This window comes from Carettochelys insculpta, chromosome 3 (genome assembly GCF_033958435.1).
Source record: "Carettochelys insculpta isolate YL-2023 chromosome 3, ASM3395843v1, whole genome shotgun sequence".
Lineage (NCBI taxonomy): Eukaryota > Metazoa > Chordata > Testudines > Carettochelyidae > Carettochelys > Carettochelys insculpta.
Genome location: NC_134139.1, coordinates 172,699,561 through 172,721,525, shown reverse-complemented (window position 1 = coordinate 172,721,525; position 21,965 = coordinate 172,699,561). Strand labels below are relative to the sequence as shown.

Below are 21,965 nucleotides of genomic sequence, written 5' to 3'. Positions count from 1 at the left end.
TGCATGTGGCATCCCAGCCATGAATTCTGGAACACCTGGGCATCATGGGCCCCTTGCTGGCACACATCCAGGAAACAACCCCTCGTGCTCACCAGGGCTTGGAGTACCATTGCATGGTGCTCCTTCCTGTTAATGTAGGCACCCCCGCTGTTGGCTGGAGCCCTGATCACCACGTGCATCCTGTCCAGGGCTCCAAACAACTGGGGAAGCCCAGGTCCGCAAACCCAGCAAGGGTGGCATCCAGGTCTCCAAGAAGCATCACAGGAGCACCTTGTCGGTGGCTCAGATGACCCGTGGGTGGGGAAGGAGGAGAAATCCATGAACACCAGACCGGGAGGCCCCTACCCCCTCTGTCCCCCACTGGTGTCCCCCTGCCCCTCCACCAGGTGCCCCCTGTCCCTTTTCCAGTTACCCCTCTCCCCAGGGTGGGTCCATGGTGGGGGATGGCCATACCTCACTCAGCACTGTTCTGACGGTGGCCTTGCTGACACCAAATTGGTGGCCAATGGATATGAGGCTGTTGGGGGTGGCCAGCTGCCATAGTATGATGGCCACCCTCATCCACACCGGGAGCACTGGCCACATGCAAGTGTCCAGGTGCTGGAGGACTGGGGCGAGCCAGTGGCAGAGGTCCTCAAATGTCTGCCAGGTCATTCTGAAATTCGTCAGCCGCTGCTTGTTGTCCCAATTCTCCAGCAGCAGCCGGTCCCACCATTTGGTGCTGGTAGCGTAGGCACACCAGAGCCAGCTTGGGGACAACAGGGTATAGCATGGTGAGCAGCGTGGCCAGCAGGCTGACCAGGGTCGAGAGGGCATCGTCCTCAGGGAGGGAGTGAGCTGTCATGGTCTCCAGCTGTTCCCCTCTGCACATGCTCTGCTGCTGTCTGCAGCCTGTCAGCCTTGAGCATATGCTGGCTGTGGGTGTTGGGAGGCGCCCTTTAAGGGGTCTGTTGGCTGTGAGCCTGGAAGGGCTTGTCAATCATGCGACCCCATGCTTGCATCATTTCCTGACCCCTTACTTCAAAGTAGGGGCTATTTGTGTGTAGACATTTAATTTTGAAGTAAGGGAGGGTGCATTTTGTGTGTGGATGCTCTACTATGAAGTTTCTTACTTGGAAGTTATAGTTCAAAGTAAGCAACTTAGCAGTTATTTTGTAGTGTAGACACACCCTTCCTGTCCCAAAGAATTATTGTGCTCTGTTAAGATAGCAGTGGTATCCCAAGCCAGTACGCAGTGAAGAAATACTTTTATGGCATTCTGAAAAATGTGAACTAGCTCAACTAGAATCTATGGGCTTGACGCAGGAATCAAATTAAATTCTGTAGCCTGAGTTATGCAAGAATTCTACACATAAAATGTGTTTTGTCAACAAAAACTGTTGGGAAAAAAACTGTAGAAGCTCAGGGAGGCTCTTTTGTTGACAGAGTGATGTGTAGATGTGATCTGTTGACAGAAGTTTTGTTGGAACATCTCTTCCAACAGTAACTTCTGCAGACAAATGCTTCTAGTGTTGATATAGCCTATGTGTGTTTACCTCAGTTGACACAAAAATACCTCAGTTAGGCTGCGTCTACACGTGCACGCTACTTCGAAGTAGCGGCAGTAACTTCGAAATAGCGCCCGTCATGTCTACACGTGTTGGGCGCTATTTCGAAGTTGAAATCGACGTTAGGCGGCGAGACGTCGAAGTCGCTAACCCCATGAGCGGATGGGAATAGCGCCCTACTTCGACGTTCAACATCGAAGTAGGGACGTGTAGACGATCCGCGTCCCGCAACATCGAAATAGCGGGGTCCTCCGTGGCGGCCATCAGCTGGGGGGTTGAGAGATACTCTCTCTCCAGCCCTTGCGGGGCTCTGTGGTCACCGTGGGCAGCAGCCCTTAGCCCAGGGCTTCTGGCTGCTGCTGCTGCAGCTGGGGGTCCGTGCTGCATATACAGGGTCTGCAACTAGTTGTTGGCTCTGTGTATCTTGCACTGTTTAATGAAAGTGTGTCTGGGAGGGGCCCTTTAAGGGAGCGACTTGCTGTTGAGTCCGCCCCGTGACCCTGTCTGCAGCTGTGCCTGGCTCCCTTATTTTGATGTGTGCTACTTTGGCGTGTAGACGTTCCCTCGCTGTGCCTATTTCGATGTTGGGCTGAGCAACGTCGAAGTTGAACATCGACGTTGCCAGCCCTGGAGGACGTGTAGACGTTATTCATCGAAATAGCCTATTTCGATGTCGCAACATCGAAATAAGCTATTTCGAAGTTGGGTGCACGTGTAGACGTAGCCTTAGTCAGGGGAATAGAGGCAAACCTCAAACTAGCAGGTGAGAGAGAGGACAACATCTGCTCCCATTAGGAGAGAAAAACTTGGTCTGCATTTTACTTTTCAGAAGAATCCATTTCAAAGCTTTACTGTTCTGTAAAGATGAGCGGTGGGGCTGAACCTCAAGTGATCCACTGTGCACAATGTTACTGTAGTATAAAAGCCTGCAGAGTAAGGTCTTTAACGAAAGCTAAAGAAACACTGGTTAATAATACCATTGTGAACTGTACCTATTAACTTTATGTAAGAACTTAGGAATACTTGTTGTTATTAGATTGGCTCAGACAGGAGCAAATCTCACAGCTACTTTCCTATATCCTAGGATAATTAGGTCTTCAGGAATCAGAAACTTTAGAAAGCCCATTTACATAAAAATATAAGGTGAATGAGAAGCCCACAGGAAGGGAAGACGAGTAGGACTATGAAGTCATCCTGGCTCCTGAAATAAGTTAATTGAACTGTGGAAATGGAAGCGATAATGAAACTCCGCCTTTGCATCTGTCACAAGAGATCAGAGCCCTTGCAAGCTGAGGAAGATGGTCCTTCAAACATTGGTGTGAAAACCCTCCTTAGGAAAACGATCTTTCATAGCAAGACAAGGGAAGCCAGAACCTTATACTTTAGTGTAAAGCCCTTACTGAGAAGAAGTAAGCCAGGGCTGGGAAGAAGAATTACAGGTGAAAGAACCTTCCTGAACAAAGCCTGCATCTTGCTAGATTAACTTTAAGACCTTTAGAACTGCATTTTGTTTTATTTTACTTGTACCTCTTTCTATACCTACATTTCTATTTCTATTCAATACATTTGAACTCTTTATCCCATGTATATTCTGTTAATAAATGCATTTAGTTTTCCATTTTCCAACTCAGTGCTATATTTTATATTTACTCCTCGTTAAGTTAGTAAGCTGTGCTTTGTGTCTTTAAAGAAACAAACAGACCATATTCTCAGAACTGTTCAGGAGCAAGCTGGACATTGCAGAGCACACAGTTTGGGGGAAAAAAATGGATGTTTGGAGTACGTTGGGCTCACTCTTCCCAGAGTAAGAAAGGCTGCCAGAAGCTAGAGTGGGGCTGTGTAGCTCCAGACAGGCTGCTGGGGTCAGAGGGGATGTCTGGCACACAGAAGTTGAGGGGTGACCTGTGAGCAGTCCAGGCGGGAGTTAACAACAGTGAAGCATTGTAAGGCATTCAAGGGTACTGGATAATCAGTGATACAAACTGTCAGTGGTCTGGACTGTACTTCTGAACGTGAAAGCTAGGTATGATGGTGGGATTTTTTGGGGTTTGTTTCTTTATATTTTCTTTTTCAAAAGGTAAAAATTCTTGAGGGAAATTTTATTTATTTATTTGTTATCATTTATTTATTTTATTAGCTCCTCATTTAAAAGTTATAAAAATGCTTCACAGTTAAAGAACTGCTTTGTGTAATGTTTCCCATTCCTCTGGCACAAATGCATATGTAGTATTTGGCATATAACTCAGAAGTAGAAGAACATCCATATTTATCTGCCTGTACTCAAACTAGTATTATACTTAAGAAATCTAATGGATATGGCTGTATTTACAAGCTGAAGATTTTTTTTCCACAATCTAACAGATATTTGATGGAATATCATTTGTTATAAAAGGAGCATTCCAAAATTTCTTAATTAATGTTGTTTTTAGTTCTAAGGAAATGTCAGCTACTGCCTTCAAAGTCTCTAAAACTTTGTTAAAAAAGAAAGACTTAGGTTAAAAACACTATGCACATAGCAGGGTCCTTTACAAAAATGAACTCTCTTCACTTGTTATTTTCAAAATGCACAATTTTCTAACTTTCTAGGAGATGTATCGTGGCATGTTTGATATGTGTTGGCAGGTAAAAATGTCAAGTAATGATGAGGAGCAAGAGTAACAAGAAGAAACAGGTGCAGGAGGATAAGGGCACATCTCTTAGGATCCTCTTACCTGAGAAATCTAAATAAAAGTCGGGGTAGATAGAAGATTTTAACAGCATCTACCTCATGCTAACAGAGAGGAAGCACCAGACAAGAAGCACTCTGCACTTAAGAGACTTCACTAGTCAAATGAATGAGTAAAATATTCAAAATTTCTTCCAGATATTGACAATAAATGTCAAAGTCACTGGCTTTGATTCATCAGAGAAACAATGAAGAATAGAGGTTGGCAAATCTCAACAGATGTAAAGTTTCAGATAACATAGTCAAGATAAAAATCCCAAAGTTAGGCTATTCATCCAAGCTTATTTTCAATATCTAAACAGTCGGAAACTCCTTCCAAGAGCTCCCCAGTAGTTTCACTTGCCACTCAGAAACTATGGACCTGATAATCCATTAGCCTGCACAACGTGCAGTCATTTATGCAAGTGGCAAGAAGTGGACTAATATTCTGACTTGGTAGGAACTTACACCCACTGTGCACTCACTTTGCAGTGGCATAAAAGACTTCACAAAATGCAGGGCAATAGATAATCAAGGCTTGTGTATATTGAGAACCCATAACTGACCACTGGAAAGCTCTGTTCAGCAGTGGAAGCAGTGCCTCAGAGTAGAAGCAGTCACTGAACTGAAGTCTAGTTTTTAGGGTTTGAACATGACTTTTTTCATGGAAGCACTGATGTGTGGGAGGGAGAACTCTATTATTCATAACACAGGGGTTGTGTCTACACTGGCATGTTCTTTCAAAAGATTTTTCAAAAGAAGCCGGCTCTTTCAAAAGAGCCCACAGAGCATCTACATGCAAAAAGCGTTCTTTCAAAAGTAAATCAAAAGAACACAGTGCTCCTTTTGAAATTTCTCTTCCTTTCGGCTGTGCCTACACTCATCAAAAACTTTGAAATGGCCATGCTAATGGCCAAATTGAAGAATACTAATAGGGCGCTGAACTGAATATTCAGCATCTCATTAGCATTTGCATGCTGCCAGCCGCGGCACTTCGAAAACACCGCTTTCTAACACGTGCGGCTTGGTATGGCTACACAGGTGTTCTTTTCAAAAGGACTTGGCACATTTCAAAATCCCCTTATTCCCTTTAGCTGAGAGGAATTAGGGGATTTTGAAATGTGCAAGGTCCTTTCGAAAAGGACCCCACCCCCCATGTAGCTGCGCTGAGCTGCGCATATTTGAGAGAGGCTCTTTCGAAGCACCTTGGCCGGCAGCATGTGAATGCTAATGAGATGCTGAATATTCAGTTCAGCGCCTCACTATTATTCTTTGATTTGACCATTATCATGGCCATTTTGAAGTTTTGGTAAGTGTAGGCACAGCCTTCGTGTTCTAGGAAGAGTGCCTTCTTTCAAAAGCTCCTTTTGAAAGAAAACATGTGTAGACGCTCCTCAGGGCCCTTCTTTCGAAAGAGCAATCCTTATGGGGCCTGATTTTTCGATCTGTGGGCTGTTCTTTCACAGGAGAGGGGGCTGTTTGGACGCTCTCTTTTAAAAGAGCAGATCACTCTTTTGAGTTGCTTTTTTGTGTGTGGATGCACTTTTTTGAAATAAGTTCTTTCAGAAAAGATCTTCCAGAAGGGCTTCTTTCGAAAGATCTTTGTAGTATAGACGAAGCTGGGGTGTGTGGGAGTGGGAACAACCTTGCAGGACAGCATGTAGAATAGTAAGGCTCCATGACAGTACATCTGTGAGCTTTAACCTGTATTTCGAGTATTCTACAAATCATCTGTGTGAAAGAGTGATCTTGCTGATGAATTAATCAGGCATAATACAGAATTCTGAATCTATGTCAGCTCATTGCTTTTCCTATTAGGAAACTACTTAGCTACTGAACTTCAAATATTCTCATCTTCTCAAAAGCAGTGAATCAATGAATGTAAGTTTCTGCAAAACTCTGAAGATTATTTCAGCCACAGAATAAGAACACATCTCCTTTCAAAAGCTTGTATTAGATGATTGAAATACTGCCTTCACAGGAAGCAGTTACTGTACTTTAACTGAGTGACAGTTTAAAAAGAGAATTATTTATGACTATTTCCCTACTTTCTTCGCTGGAATTCAGCACCTTGATACATGAGAACAATAGTAACATTTTTCTCGATTAATAAGAAGAGTTCTCTGCAGCATGAACCCCAAAGCTAAAAGTCATACTTGTACTAAATATCTTTGATATCCTACTTTTATCTACGTATGTATATGTAGAGTGGAATACAGGATTTAGTTCTGTATTAATTAATTATGTTGGACTGCAAAAATTCCATTATTGTTTACTTTGTTTTTTCTGAACAAGCTATTTAATTCCTTGGCTATTCTCTCACAATATACTTTAACTCTTTGCCAACCAATGCTTCTCTTGAAATACAAATACATTGAAAATATCATACCTTTATTGGAAAACATGGTGTTTGGTTTTCACATGTCAGTTGGCATGACACTTCTCTTAGAAAGGGAGCTCTGCTTGTGCTCTGAGGTGTGAATGAAATGTCATGACTTATGTATTGTCCCCACACCACAATGACATCAGAATATATATTATCTTCCGTAACAGCTTGATTAGATGCACGAATAATTTTCCTTGTCACTTCTCGAACCTACAAAAGAAATCGCGAATTTACCTGGTATGTCAGATGTTATTTACTTTTCACTTATTGGTAAAAACACTAAAAACAGAGGAAATCAGGATAAAAGCTATCCCTTTTGCTAAAATATTATGTCGTGGAGTATTTCTAATGCCTTATTTTAAAAAAGTGACTGACAGGTTGGTATTTCTGTTCCAAAGCTGAGATGTCAGCATCCCAAAGCAGGCTCAAAGATATTTCAGTTGAGTTTTTCTATGTAGTTACCAAATAAACAGCATATCTCTGATCGGCTTATTTTCTGAGTCTACTGAATCTCACATTTTCTTTAACAACATCCACAAATTTTCATTCTATTTGTCCTGTTTTCTAGTTTTTAATGAGTGCGCAGTGTTAGCTGGGCATCCTCCAATCAGTGCAGTTAACTTCACACTGCTCCATGCCATACAAGCTATTAATCTGAGTACAATATATTCTAGATGCCGAAGTGAGACCCCGTTGTTCCACTTTATAATCCCAGGCAGAAAATAGTTGACACCCAGTGAATCTGGCGTTTGGGGATAGCCAGATCCTCAACATGCTCCGTATGTAAACTCTGCAGAAGCTCTTCTGTGAGATCTACGGAGAGGCTGCTAGCCCAAGATGCCATAATCGCCTCCTCATCCAACCAAAACCATCAGTGTAAACCAACACAAGTTAAAACCAATATTATCTTTTGCAGATTCCTCCCTGCAGCTGTGAAAGATCCCTTGATAGACAACTTCCTGGGTAGTAATGCAGCTGGAAGAACTGCACAGAAATAATAGGATGGAAGGCAGGACCCAGGCTGTGCACACATTTTGCAGATGGCAAGGCATCTGTGGCTAATCCTTTTTGCAAGATTACAAGTGGATGAGATATTCTGCCCCACAACACTGGAATGTGGGACAACTAATTGGAAGTTCACATTGGTGGTCTTTCTAGCCTCTTGTGTTGCAATAACTTATTCATGTGAACACAGACCCCATGATTCTTCACTGTAATTTACTAACAAATGTTTTCGTATCACTGTAACTGTCCGTTGTAAATGACTGCAAAATTGATTTTGAACTACATCTTCTAATACTCTACCTTATGATAATTCTAATATTTATTCCTTACCTTAACTCTGTATGTTCTGCTATTATAGATAAACATATAATAAATAAAGACCACAAATTACTGAAATCTGCAATGGAGAGGAAAAGCCGTGTAGAAAAAGTATATATATGTTACAGGACACTAATTTCATATTCATACATTACATGGTATTTTAAAGTGTAGCTTAACAGAAGGGGGAGGGAAGCCTATTAGTGTTATGCTGAATGCATTGATCAGACTCAATGCACTAGTCCTAGCTTTGTTTTAATGTGCTGCACTCCATTGGCACAAGACTTAATGAGTCTGGAAAAATGAGTAATTGGTAACATCCACTGTAAAATTTCTCATTCAAATGTCAAGTTTTGCGACCATAAGCTCCACACTATACTGCTTAAAGTTATGATGTAATTTAATTTGTAAAGGGAGTTGAAAGTGACATTAACACTAAAATCTGTCTCTCATCATTATTAAATTTGTGAAGGGTAAAATGATAAGACAGTGTGAATATAGCAAAAGACTGTGGTTTCTGAGTCAATGTGGTAATGAGTGAGCCTGACAATTTAAGATGGACCTGAACCAGACACATGAGATCCAATTCTCTCCACTGGATATGGGATGTTTGCATCCAGTTTCAGATATAAATGCTTTGGTTCAGACCTTATTATTGCCAGCTCTGCTACAGTATAACAATTTGCTATGCCGAATTCCCTGAAGTACTATTGCACGGGTTCCTAACTTTAGTAGTCTGGGTTGCCCAAAGGTGAAATTATGGTATGTTCATAGTATTTGAGCAATTGGGTAATCTTAACGTGTAAAGCAATTGTATTGCTATGCATAACTTGACAATATATTTACCTGCAGTCTTTCCCATTTATGTTGCCACCAAGAAGCTGCCCTATGTAACAATTGAGCATTCTTCTTAAAGTGAACTAATGATTTCTTTTGCAAAGGTTCTTATCACAGCTGCAGAGTATATGGTTCCGTGTTCACCTCAGCAACCAAGTTCGTTAAAAAGTCCACACAACTGCACCAACGGTGTACCAGCTGTACCAACAGTGGGACTTTCCACAGGCCACTTTATGGGCATGGTTCTCTCGACAGGTCTCTAGTATGGACTTTTATAAATCAAGCACTGTTTGAATGTCTGACTTGCCAGAAAATTTCAATTCAGTCCTTATTCAATCTGGATCATTACCAATCTATTTTCAAAGTGCAAGTGTTATAGACTACTGAATGCACTCCTGTGATGTAGTTATTAGAATATGTATTACAATTTTAATTTAATTTAATTTAAATTTAGTTTAATTTTAATTTTAAAATTTAATTTAATTGTTCTTTTTCTGATTTGTCCTCCTTGCTTACTGTTTTTGGTTCTCTGTGTCTTAAATATTAAGTCTATTCTGGTATGGCTATGGTCTGAAGAAGTGGGTCTGTCCCATGAAAGCTCACCTAATAAACTATTTTGCTAGTCTTTAAAGTGCTACTTGACTGCTTTTTGTTTTGATAGTGTATAGACTAGCACGGCTTCCTCCCTGTTACTAATTTTAATTGCTGAGACTGTATCTTCTTTCTTAAATGTCAAATTCATAATTAAATATCTTATACTAGTCTAAATTCTTTCTCAGAGAAACTTCAACTGAAGTTATGTCTCAGTAATGTTTGAGTAAGGAGTAATGACCTTAGTAATGGGACCCTTAATTATACGCTTAATTAAAGCACATCACTCCAAAATTTAGGACAGGTCTACACTTACGAGTTTACAGTGGCACCACGATAAAAGCATTCATATACTGGTGTTATGCTGATGATGGGAGTGAACTCTCCGGGAGACATCATAAAAACAGTTCAATGAGTGGTGGTAGCTAGACCGGGGAGAGAGAGTCTCCCATCAACATAGTGCTGTGCACATTAGAGCTTAGGCCAGCAAGTTTTATGTCACTTGGGGGAGTGTTGTTTTTAAGAATTTTTTTTGTCGATATATGTGCTAATGAACTATATTAATCTGCAATGACTTCACTGATTTAAAAGCGATTGTACAGTCTCAGCCATGCGTGTAACTCAGAGCAAGTCTGTCGAATGATTTCATGGTGTTCTAACCAATGGCAGCTGAAATCCATTAAAGAAGCCGAGATTCCATCCTTTGGGCTGACTGATTCCATCTTCGTAAGCTGGAGGGAGCCATCTAGCCAGAGCTGTGTTGGAAGCTCCCCACGTAGGATGTTCCCTGAGGAAATAAAAGACTAGAAAATGTTCTTTGCAACAATTTTGATTTTAAAATATTCATTAGACATAGGTGCATTTCCTCATACTGGGTTATTTATTAAGAAGATCTCTGAAAAGATATCAAGGCATACCAAAGCACAATAGGAATTGCTAAAATGTCTTTATTTGCTAAAATAAATACCTTCAGAGCCTGAACTTATGTTCCTAACTCAGGCTACTATCCTTTTAAAACCAGTGGGTGTTTTGCCCATGTAAGCACTTAGAGTATGTCTTCACTACCCAGAAGATCCACCCTGTTAGGGTCAATCTCCTGGAGTTCAATTTCACACACCTAGTGGAGATGCGTGAAATCAAACCATTAGGAATTGCCAGTTGACCCTGTACTACTCAATCTTGTGAGGGCTAAGGGAAGTTGATGAAAGAGTTTGCCATTGACCTCCTGAGGTAAGTCAATACTAGATAAGTCAATGTCAGCTATGCAATTACCATAGCTGGAATTGTGTATCTACAACCAACTTTAAGGTCTAGTAGAGGCCTGGCCTTAGAGTGTGTACTCATTCCTAGAAAAAAAGGGAAATAGACATGAAGGCTTTTGCTGGCCTTTGGTAAGTGCTCTGGGTTAGAGCTTGGAATTGGAAGCTAGGGCAGGAAAGAGTGGGGCTGAAGGGAAAAGGAATGATCAGTGGGTTGGTGAAGGAGTAGAGAGACAACATCATCTGGGGAGTAGGGATCATGACTAAGAGTGAAAAAATCTTTAGAGAAATCCTGCTCCAGCGAAGTCAATAACAAAACTCCCACTGAGACCTGGCGGGTAGGGGCGAGGAGTGAAGGAGATAAGTTGTTTCTAGGCTTGGAGTATGAGCTCTGGCTGCTGCTACTTTGGCAGTGGCAGTGGCTGGAGTGCCAGGCCCCTTTGAAACACTGCAGCAGTGCTGCTGCATGCAGCTGTGAGGGAAGTGAGGCTCCCAGCGATGTGGTTTGGTAGTGCTGAGGGCCTAATGCCTGAACTCTGCCCCTTCTGCACTTGGCCCCGCCCCTTATAGTTTGCAGAGCCAGGACAATCTTCCATGTTGCTCCATGGGCTGCAGTGCCTGCCAGTGCTGCTGTGGATCAATAAATTGGCAACTGAGTTAAAAACAAGGTCAGACGTGCAGAGACGTGCCAACCAAATCAGGATTTTTAGTAAAAATGGACTTTAATTGTGTAATTAGTCGCTCTTTTTACAATAAAACAAACGAACATCCTCTAATCTCCCTTCCCCCCACCGCAAATGTGTTTTTTTAACTAAGATTTATATTTTGCAGCTTCAGACCACCTCTTGAAGTTGCAATGGCCCATACAAAATTAGTGGAGAGCTCTCAATCCAGATCATGAACACTGACATTACTGCAAAAGTCAGTAAAGAAGCCAAGGGCTAACTGGGCATTAAAAATCAATTTCCCTGCCATTGCAGAGGTGCTAATCTCAGGGTAGGATTGAGGCACATTGGTGGGGCACTGTGAGAAATCTGATGCAGTTCTGTAGCCAAAGGCAGCACTTAAATAGGTCTCTAGGATGTTCAATCTAGTACACTTCATAATTTGCTAAATACACATGAAACAGTCAAAAGCAGAGATAAAATACTATACGCATAGTAGATTCAGTCTGATATTCTAAGACTGTACCAGAAAGAACTCAGAATATTCAGAGACAGAAGATGGAACCACAGGTTGCAACACATAAATTTATACGTCCATGAAGACAATAAACAGAGAACAATTATTATATTAATACTTCACTGATTTTCAGCATACCAAAGTGGCTCAATTTGCAAAGCTATATGGGATTGTAATACACTTAATTAACTACAATAATTCACACTGGAAAGTTAAAATGAGCCCTAATAAAGCATTCAAATTAGTTACAGTTGATTTGTCGTTATTGAAATTGCATAAAATACTGCACATAATGTAGTGCTATTCCACTCAATTAAAAATAATGAAATGTTAATTTAACTGTTTAACCAGTGATTTTTCTCTTGATTACTTTTATAGTTTAGTAGCTTGTTGGAATGTCACCACAGTAAAATCCCTTTCAGATGCTTTTTTTTATTATTACGTAAAGATGGAATTAATGTAATCTTAAACAGTGTATCAGGTCTGCACAGTTTAAAAATAAATTTGTTTCTATATTTGTGGTTTCCGTCTCTGTTCTCTGCATTCACATATTATACATCTACTTATTTTTAATAGCATCTTCTGTTTCAAAACTGAGCACTTTCAAAAATTCCTTAACAAGCAATTTATGGTCTAAATGTAGAAAGAAAGAACTTTGAAAAAGTTCCGGAAATTAATGCAGTTTATGTTGTTCAAGCAAAACTCTCTGGAAGTTGGTGAAATGGGAGCATCATTTCACACATGTGCTAAATGAAACCCCAGAAGATTGACCCTCAGCAGGTCAATCTTCTGCTGTAGTGTGGCTCTAGCCTCATTGTACTTCAGTGGAGCCACACTGACACCTCATGAGGCCCAGTGATTCTACAATTCTTACTCCTATATCTTTGTAGTTGATTAATGCCAAGATAGTGGAGAGTCAGACTCACTGAATCCAAAATAAATGAGTTATCTGTTTCAACTATAGTAACTACTATCTCAGACATTAATTACTTCCATATGTGCTTAGTGGAATCAACTGACATACATATCTGAGCTTATGTTGTAGAGATATTTGAGGATGGTCTCTTGCACAGCTCTTATCAATACTGCTCACAAAACATTCTTTAAGATCATTTGCAATATAGCAAAACCAATGTTTTTAACCAAGGTTAATTCTTGGGACTTTGCAGTTTGGCATAAACCTCCCAAATCCCAGATTCAGCTAAGGAACTCCATTTCCACACCAGTTTTTTATTGCAAATCCAAATGAGAGCTATGCTACTGAAAAAAAATCCTTCTAGCAATTTACAATTTTGGCTAAATAACTTGAGTTAGCCCATTGGAAAACTTTTGGTCTTTTTATCATAAGAGGTAAGCAGTCAAATGCAGTTAGGAAGTGTGTCATGACATGAAAGCAGGTAAGTGTGGAGAACAAGCTGGAACAGCAGCAATGTTAATACATTTATTTCTGAGCCAAGCGAATCATGAAAGCTGCAAGTTAATCACAGCTATCATTTTTCTAATGACCTCATCAATAAAAAAGGAAGCTCATGTTAATAAGTGCTTGAGGAAAGTAGGGGCTACAAATACAACTTTGACAGGAAGAGAAGTTACTTTTAAAATTCCACTGTGGCAGACCCAAATGTTAGGAAATGTGAATTCTGGGATTTAAAGCCTTGATGAGGTGTTTCTCCTCTTGAATTTCTCACAGGCCTAATTAATATATTACTTTCATTTTTGTCAAACTATTGCAATATAATACAATACTATGGATCTGAAATCCAGTTAATCAAGGATCCTGATTAACCAGACATTGGTTATTGTCCACAGAAACAGTGAAGACCCTGGCCTTTTAAAAGCTGAGCTTTCTAGGAAAACTGACAGCACTTCCTTCACTCTTTTCTTTAGCATGTATTTAAGCAACAATTTTGTTTTCCTCTGTGTCAGAAAAAATACTTTTATGAGTAAGAGGAAGAAAAACAGCACAAGTTACATACCTGTTATTGCAGGCACCAGTAATGAGGCGGTATTTATTGGCTAGGCAATTATCTGGACATTTTGGTGGCAGTATGTAAGGCAGACATCCAGAAATATTTGCAATTACTCTGAGCAGATCAGCAGTTAAAAGGTCTGAAAAAAAGCCCAGCCAACCCAATATGAGCAGTTTGTTTACTTTGTTTGCTATAGAATAATGTTTTATCCATCACAGTAGACTCCATTACAAATGTCAATATTAGTCAACCATTACCCCGGCATTTCTGATAATGTATTCATTATTCACAAGCATTTCACCAAGTAGTTTATGAGAACAAGTCACTTTAGCTATTCATCCTCCCTGATACATAGAATTATTTCTGCTCCCTGGCTAGCTGAAAAAGGTATATAGAACTTATTAGGTACTAGAGCTGATGAATTTTATTAGTTAACTCATTAATGAAATTACTGGTAATTAAAATTTTCTGCAGTTTCCAGGATTTGAGAAGCAGCATAAAACTTGCAACATTATCTAAAGTGAATTGGTCCTATGACAAACAAAAGGGAAAGGCTCCGAAAAGCTGGTTAAAAATTAGGGACCAGATAGTTCCAGGGAACTGACCTGACTACAGAAAGAAGCTAACATTGCCCTTCAGGAGTCCATTACTGTCTTTAAGAAGGCAATGGAAAGTTTATCATTAGCTACTGTGCTTCTTTACTGAAACCTAACACCCTTCCAACATAGCTATGACCTCAGTTTGGTGTTGTCCCAGATATTAGACACTCACCCTCTCAAGTAGAGGAGGACTATAGGTAACAAGAGTACTCCTCTGCACTGAAGGTGTTACAGACAATAGATGGAGCCCAGTGGCCATCAGTGTTCATTGTGAGTCATGCCTGCTGCAGCCCATCTGAGGGTAAACCAAGAAACTACAATCTTCATGTGAATTTCTGATCTGCAGAAGACTGGCAGTGCTTTCATAAAAGGTGGGGAAAGGGTATACAGCCAATCAGAACTGTTTCAGGAAGGAGAAAGAGCTCTGTACCTTTCTCCACATGAGACAAAAGAGATTTTGGTGTGAGAGTGGGAGCAGAAGCATCCAATACCATTTTCAGAGGAAAGAAGAATGGGAAACTAGGTGCAGAAAGAGCCCAACAGCTCTGTGTGACTCTGATCCTGCCCCCACCCCCTTTTCCTCCTGTTTTTTGCTTTTCTCTCTAGCTGCGTCTACACGTGCACGCTACTTCGAAGTAGCGGCACCAACTTCGAAATAGTGCCCATCGCGTCTACACGCGTCGGGTGCTATTTCGAAGTTAACTTCGACGTTAGGCGGCGAGACGTCGAAGTCGCTAACCTCATGAGGAGATAGGAATAGCGCCCTACTTCGACGTTCAACGTCGAAGTAGGGACCGTGTAGACGATCCGCGTCCCGCAACGTCGAAATTGCTGGGTCCTCCATGGCGGCCATCAGCTGGGGGGTTGAGAGATGCTCTCTCTCCAGCCCCTGCGGGGCTCTATGGTCACCGTGGGCAGCAGCCCTTAGCCCAGGGCTTCTGGCTGCTGCTGCGGCAGCTGGGGATCTATGCTGCAGGCACAGGGTCTGCAACCAGTTGTCAGCTCTGTGTATCTTGTGTTGTTTAGTGCAACTGTGTCTGGGAGGGGCCCTTTAAGGGAGCGGCTGGCTGTTGAGTCCGCCCTGTGACCCTGTCTGCAGCTGTGCCTGGCATCCCTATTTCGATGTGTGCTGCTTTGACGTGTAGACGTTCCCTCGCTGCGCCTATTTCGATGTTGGGCTGAGCAACGTCTAAGTTGAACATCGACGTTGCCGGCCCTGGAGGACGTGTAGACGTTATTCATCGAAATAGACTATTTCGATGTCGCAACATCGAAATAAGCTATTTCGATGTTGGCTGCACGTGTAGACGTAGCCTCTAGCGGTACATCATTCCTGAGACCAGATACAGGGTAGAGTGGACCCTGCTGCAGTTGCCCATCCCCCAGGCTGGAAAAGATGAGTAAAGATGCAGGAGAATCAATACTAATGCTGGGAAACAAGGGGTTGTTGGGGGCAAGATGCATAGAACTGATGTGAGGAAAGTGCATTATTAATTGATGCGCTAGGGAACAGACATTTTGGGGCAGGGGGATCACAGAATAAATGAATTAGAATGTTGGGGGATAAGTGGAAGCTGGAAACTTGACAACATCAGGCAGCTTGTGGGCAGGTATTGTCCCAGAGTGCTGGTTTGTGAGCTTGGATGGCCCTGCAGGACCCTGCCTCAGTTTTTCCTCTGAGTTCTGAGGATAATGAACCTATATCCAGAGACTTAAAGGATATATTCGTCCTCTCTTATGGCCATTGTATTCAAGTTAACCAGCCCTCCTTTTAGTTTCACAATTTCACAGCCCCTTTGTTTGAGACTGAACTTCTTAGCCCTGGCCTGTAACATTCTCCCTTTAAGTCTGGGATCTGCATGGCCTTCCTTTTGTGAGTATGTCTGCATTGTATCCAGGAGTGAGCCACTCTGCCCATGTAGACAAACTCAGACTAGTAGGACTCCATCTAGAATGCTACACTGAGATTTGGCATGGAGCTCAGGAGCTCAAAGTCAAGCAGGTGGGCAGGTCAGCAGGGAATTACAGCACAGAAATCCATTGTGCAATTATTCACATCCACATTGTCTGAACTGTGGGACAGCTTACACAAGTCTTTAGTTTATATGAATGGCATGAATCTCCCAAGAAAAACCAATGAGATATATCTGTAGCACTTGATGTTTGTTTGCAATAGTCCATGTCTTCTATTCCTTGAACACTGATAAATGGCATGTTTGTAATACTAAGAAAGAAAATCAACATCATTACAATGTCATTATTTGTAGATACGGTATTAAACCATGCTCATCAGTTGCTCCACAACCGATGAGCCCATGCAAGCTCAAGACGTCATCGTTGAACATGACGGACTACCTACATTAAGCCATGATATTTGAATCTAGGTGTGACTTTCAAACATCCCAAATGCCACTTAGTTTGGCTTGGTCCATCTTAAATATTATCATTATATTAACAACAAATTACATTTATTATTATTAATTATTATTATTATTTTTGTTATTAAGGTGGCCCAAGCCAAACCACATGACATTTGAAATGTTTGAAATGCACAGCTAGAGACAGAAGTCATAGTTTAATATTATTAATGTAATAAATAATTAATTATTAATTAATATTATTAAATAATCATTGTGATTAATAATAGCTATTGGTGTTACTTATATAACTATCCAACTTCGAACTTTCCAGTGCATTACGTAAAACACAGTAAAAACAGAAACAAGGATAATATGATATAAAGTGCATAAAATCGATGCACCATGAAGATGACTTTTGGAAGTGAAAAGGAATTTTAATGAAAGGTGAAATAAGAAATCGTTCTATATCTGGAGGAAACATATTTCAGGAACCTAGCGACCCAGAGAAGAGATAAAAACTATACTCTTCTGTGCCTGTCAACCTCAGGCTACAGAAGGACCTCCAACCGAAGAAGCTCAACAAAATGCAGAGGACATTCACTCTCCTTTTGAGATGATTTGTATATAATGCAGGCACATTCCCATGATTGCATAGGTTGCTAATGGCTAAATGCTACTGTTTACATCCTCAAGCACCATAGCAGTACCATTAGAAGTAAAACACAATAGAGAGTAATTATTTCATGATGCTTTTAAGAACTGAACAGCATGCACTATAGCTCTAAGGTGTGAGCATGAATAGCACTCCTGCCTGCAGTAAAATAAAATAGAAATGAAGTCAACACAACTTCAATCTAGAAGATAACCCTTAAGCGATCAACAGGGATTTCTTCCTCCATGCTGTATTTACCATTTGTATGAAGTGAGCATTTCTGCTTCTTGTGAACTTTTGTTCCCAGCACTTGTGTTGAAGTTTCTATTTTTTCAGCTGCTCGGAAAATATCTTGACTTTCTTCTTCAGGAAATTTTGAAAAAGCTGGCAGATCAGGAAGTAGTGTTCCCTTTCTTTGGAGATTTCTATAACCGAGATAAAATATGTATTTTTAAAGTGTAACCTTTAATATAGTGATATTTGTAATTAGTGTTAAATGGCAAAAATTGAACCTTTTTATCATATTTTGATATTTGTTAAATTTATTTGTATCCTTCTTAACGAGGGAAAAAACATTCCCTTCAGTTTCCCCTTCATATAAAACAATAATTATTATATAGAACTCTGCCTAGATGAAGCAGGAAAACACCCATAATCGGAAACTACAATACAACTAATAATAATGATTGAACACATACTGCAAACAGCTAAAGATTTGACCTAGAAACACTATATTTTAGAAAAGAATCCAACAGCTAAGCAAGGGTTCATTGGAGCCCAACAGAAGTTTTACAAATATCTGTTAATTGTTCAGTTTCTCTATGAAAGGGAGAAACATGGAAAACTCTCATGCCAAAAAAGACTAATTTGCTAATGGACAACAAATTAAACGTAATTTTGCAAAGTAGTATTACAACAATACAAGCCCGTGAAATTTCTAAGGCATCAAATTGTAATGAGAAGGTGGTAATCCCTCTGGTCAAAACTGCACTTTGAATATTGCATTAAGATTTGTGCCACATTTTTCATTTTAGTTGGAAACGCCGTCACTTGGGATCATTTAAACTGAAGAAAATGCTAAAGGTATTCGGTGGAAAATAATATTTCAGTAATATTCTGTCATTTCTATGACTACATTAGAAATAATGCTGCTGGACAGAGGACAAAAGGAATGTCACTCAGCATCTCAAGTGGCAAATAGTTGCCAAGAACAGAAGGAATATGGGAACAAACTTTGCCAGAAGAACAAACCACTTCCTTTTTATGCTTCTTGTGAGCTGAAGATGCCCTGAGGCAGAATTTGTATTACACAGGGATAGAAAGGGATACCCTGTGGACAAAATACTAATCAATGCCAAAAATACAATAATCACAAATTGTAGCATTAACTGAGCAGTGAATCCAAACAGTAGGTTTGTTTTTAATGTCACATTTACAGTCACTTACTAACTAAGGCATAAAATATACAATTACGTGCTCAGTCAAGAAATGGCACACTCAGTCAAGCTTGAGCTCTCAGGCTCGTGTCTACAGTAAAAAGAAAAGCTCCACAGAACGCATAGTGAATGCCAACGCATCGTCCAGATGCTCACATTCTATCAGTTAAGTGCTGAAAGTGCTTTAACAAGGAGCTCCCACAAATATTCAACCATTTATCATTTATTCCAAAGCTACCTGAAGTCAATGACTAGGCTCCCAAAGACATCTATGACTCTTGACTCAGATCCCTAGAATGTGAAAAACCCATCAAGGAATGCTAAGTTTGGTTTGGTGATGAGCTCTCTAGGCTCATGCTTTACATATCATTTGGATGGAAATCTGGTGTGCAGCACTTTGTTTTCCACAGAAAGAAATGACCAGTCTTCCAGGTGTTATGTTTACTAAGCTCCACTGCAGCTGAGCTCTGAATGTGAAAGGAAAATAAAACTGGATTGTGGTTGCAGATAGGCAAAAAAATTTACTCAAAAAGATTAGGTGAAAAATATAGATTTGGCAACATCAGTGGGTTTCAGAATTTGTTTAAAAAACAAACAGACAAAAGAAACAACAACATAATAAAACCAACCATGAAAAATCTGAAGAAATAAAAATATTTTTACATTTTAACATTTAAATATTTTGATTTTTCTCTTTCAAAACCACTTTTCATATTGAAATTAGCTATAATTTTATTTTAAAATTACAAAAACATATAAGAATGCTCAAAATACTTTCAGAAAAATCATTTTTCTCTAAGTTTTCATTTGCCAAAAAATGCAAACCATTTTGGTTTTGGTCTGATCCAAAATTATTTTTTTCCTGATTTTTTTGTTATTGATAATTTCACCAAAAATAGTTATTTGCTGAGTACCAGTCTGCATGTTAAACCAACAAAACACATGTGCCACTTTTAAATGCAGGAACAAATCCACTGAAATGAAAAGAATTAAGTAAATATAAAAACCAGTGTACCAGAGATAAAATTTGGGCCTGACATGTTTGGATTTGAACAAAGTTGACTAAATCCTAAATTGTATGAGGTTTATGGAAAGCCAGAAACTTGCACAAGTTCCACTTACTTTTCAAATTCTCATATATCAGTTTTCAATTACAGAAGTCTTCTTATGAGCCAATATTTAGATACAGATGGACAATTTTCAAAAAATGTCTCCCCCCAATTGGCCATATGCCTTTAGCTTTAGACACAGTATCTCCCTTTTTCCTTGAACTAATATTTATTGAATGCAGTGTTTGAAAATTCCTAACCTGTTTTAAAGCTTGAGTTACCTTAAGATACCTCAGGAGATAAACCAGATCAGTGAAGTTTTACAGTATATTAAATTAAACTCAATTCATTTTTGGCCACTCTCTGCAGGACTTGAGTGTCAGTGAGTAACTGGTAATGTTTAGTGACCTTCTTCAATAGCAGTTTCTTAATTGGGGCATAGAAATTGATTTTCCACTTCCCAGATTATACAGCTGGTCCCTTCTGTCCATTTGCCTGGGCATACAGATTCACCAGCAGCAGACAGCAGCCTGTAAGGCATCTAAAGTGGTGGCATCTGGAATAGGCTTGGAAAACTGGTTATTTTCCCACTTGATTAGAACTATGCAACTGGCATACCTTCTGTGCAGCACATACTAAACAGAAGTGTTCATTTCTGACAGAAGACTCAGCCTATAAAACATCATGAAACCATCATTAAAATTCATACACTTCCAGGGAGGTCATCTGTCTCTTTTTTTCTAGATAAAAGGTACTCTGCTTCCTTAAAGAAGGTCTATGTGAAAGCCAGACGTGTGGCCTGCTGCTTGGGGGAGGGGGTGGGGTGGGCTCACCCACCACCTGCCCTCATTATGAGGACTTGGACTGGCTCCTGGGGTCCAAGGAGGCAGCGCCCCACTCCCCAGCTATTGTGCAACACTGCAGCACCTGAACAGGATCCTGAGACAAAGGCGGAGGATCAGCCTCAAGCCCCTGAAATGATGTCCCCCCCCAAGGAGCCAGAGCCTGAGCCTGGATCAGAGAAGGAGGGATCTTGTGATGGTGCTCTGGTTATTGCCATCCTGTTTGGCTTGTTGAGCCAGGCAACAGCTACCAGGGAATCCCCTGAGTTCCTCGAGGGACCCCCAGGTACATACAATTTGGGCATCCAGGAGCATGGGGATAGGGCACCTGGCTACATCACAGACAGCAGCAGACCAGTGATATGGCCATGGGGCACGGTCTGGATGCACACCAGATGGCCATGGAGAGGGTAACACAAGGGACTCAGTACTCACTGCCGTGGACAGCACCACCAGCTGCTGCACATCCAGGGATTTGGGGGGAGGGTGGAGCAAGCCTGCTGCACCAATGTGGGGACCCCTGGGCACTCAGGAACCCCAAAGAGACACTGAGGCAGCAAAGTGGAGGGGCTACCAAGGGTGGATGTGGAACACGGCCCTTTGGCCCAGGACTCATGGATTGTTCCCCTCCCCTTCTGTCTCCAGAGCTCCACCATCCCGGATGATCACTGTGCAGCAACCAGGGAGCCCTATGGCAGCAGCCAAAGAGGTGGCAGTGGCACCCCCACCTCCCACACTTGTGAAGTTCCTTGTCAGGAGGCCCACCTGCCATCAACACAGGAGCAAAGAACACCTGTCCTGCGTAGCAACCCTGCAGGACAAAAAGCATTGCTGAGGGAGTGGACAGAGATGGAATGGGCAGCCAGGGGTGAGGTGGCAGGTGCCCTTTGTTCCCTTTCCCAGCCAGTGACCGACCTACTCCTGCAACCCCTCTTGCAGTCCTCCTGCACCCCCTTGCCCCCATGAACCTCCCACTGTGGCAGAGGCTGCTGCAGCCCAACAATGTCCCTACCTCCCAATAATCACGGCCTTGTCACAGCCCCAACAGGGACACCAGACTCAGGGTGGTACAGGCACCCATGGCCAGCATGGGTCATAGCCCCCTACTCCAGTGCGCAAATTAGACCCTTAAACCCACCCAATTCCAACCCACAATGTTAATAATTTCCCCCATTCCCTCCTATTGTTGTTTGTTATTTTGGCTGTGTCTGCACTATCTCCCTACTTC

At 41.2% G+C, this 21,965-nt stretch overlaps 1 protein-coding gene across 1 annotated transcript in view; it reads right to left on the bottom strand.

Moving 5' to 3' along the window:
• TPO (thyroid peroxidase) overlaps positions 1-21,965 on the bottom strand; it is an 89,363-nt gene that overhangs the window by 59,675 nt on the left and 7,723 nt on the right. Inside the window, exons 4-7 of the mRNA XM_074989141.1 lie at positions 17,669-17,835; positions 13,806-13,938; positions 10,049-10,175; positions 6,641-6,847 (exon numbers count right to left, since the gene is read on the bottom strand). Coding sequence (XP_074845242.1) covers positions 6,641-6,847; positions 10,049-10,175; positions 13,806-13,938; positions 17,669-17,835 — 634 coding nt within the window. The remainder of the gene's footprint in view (positions 1-6,640; positions 6,848-10,048; positions 10,176-13,805; positions 13,939-17,668; positions 17,836-21,965) is intronic.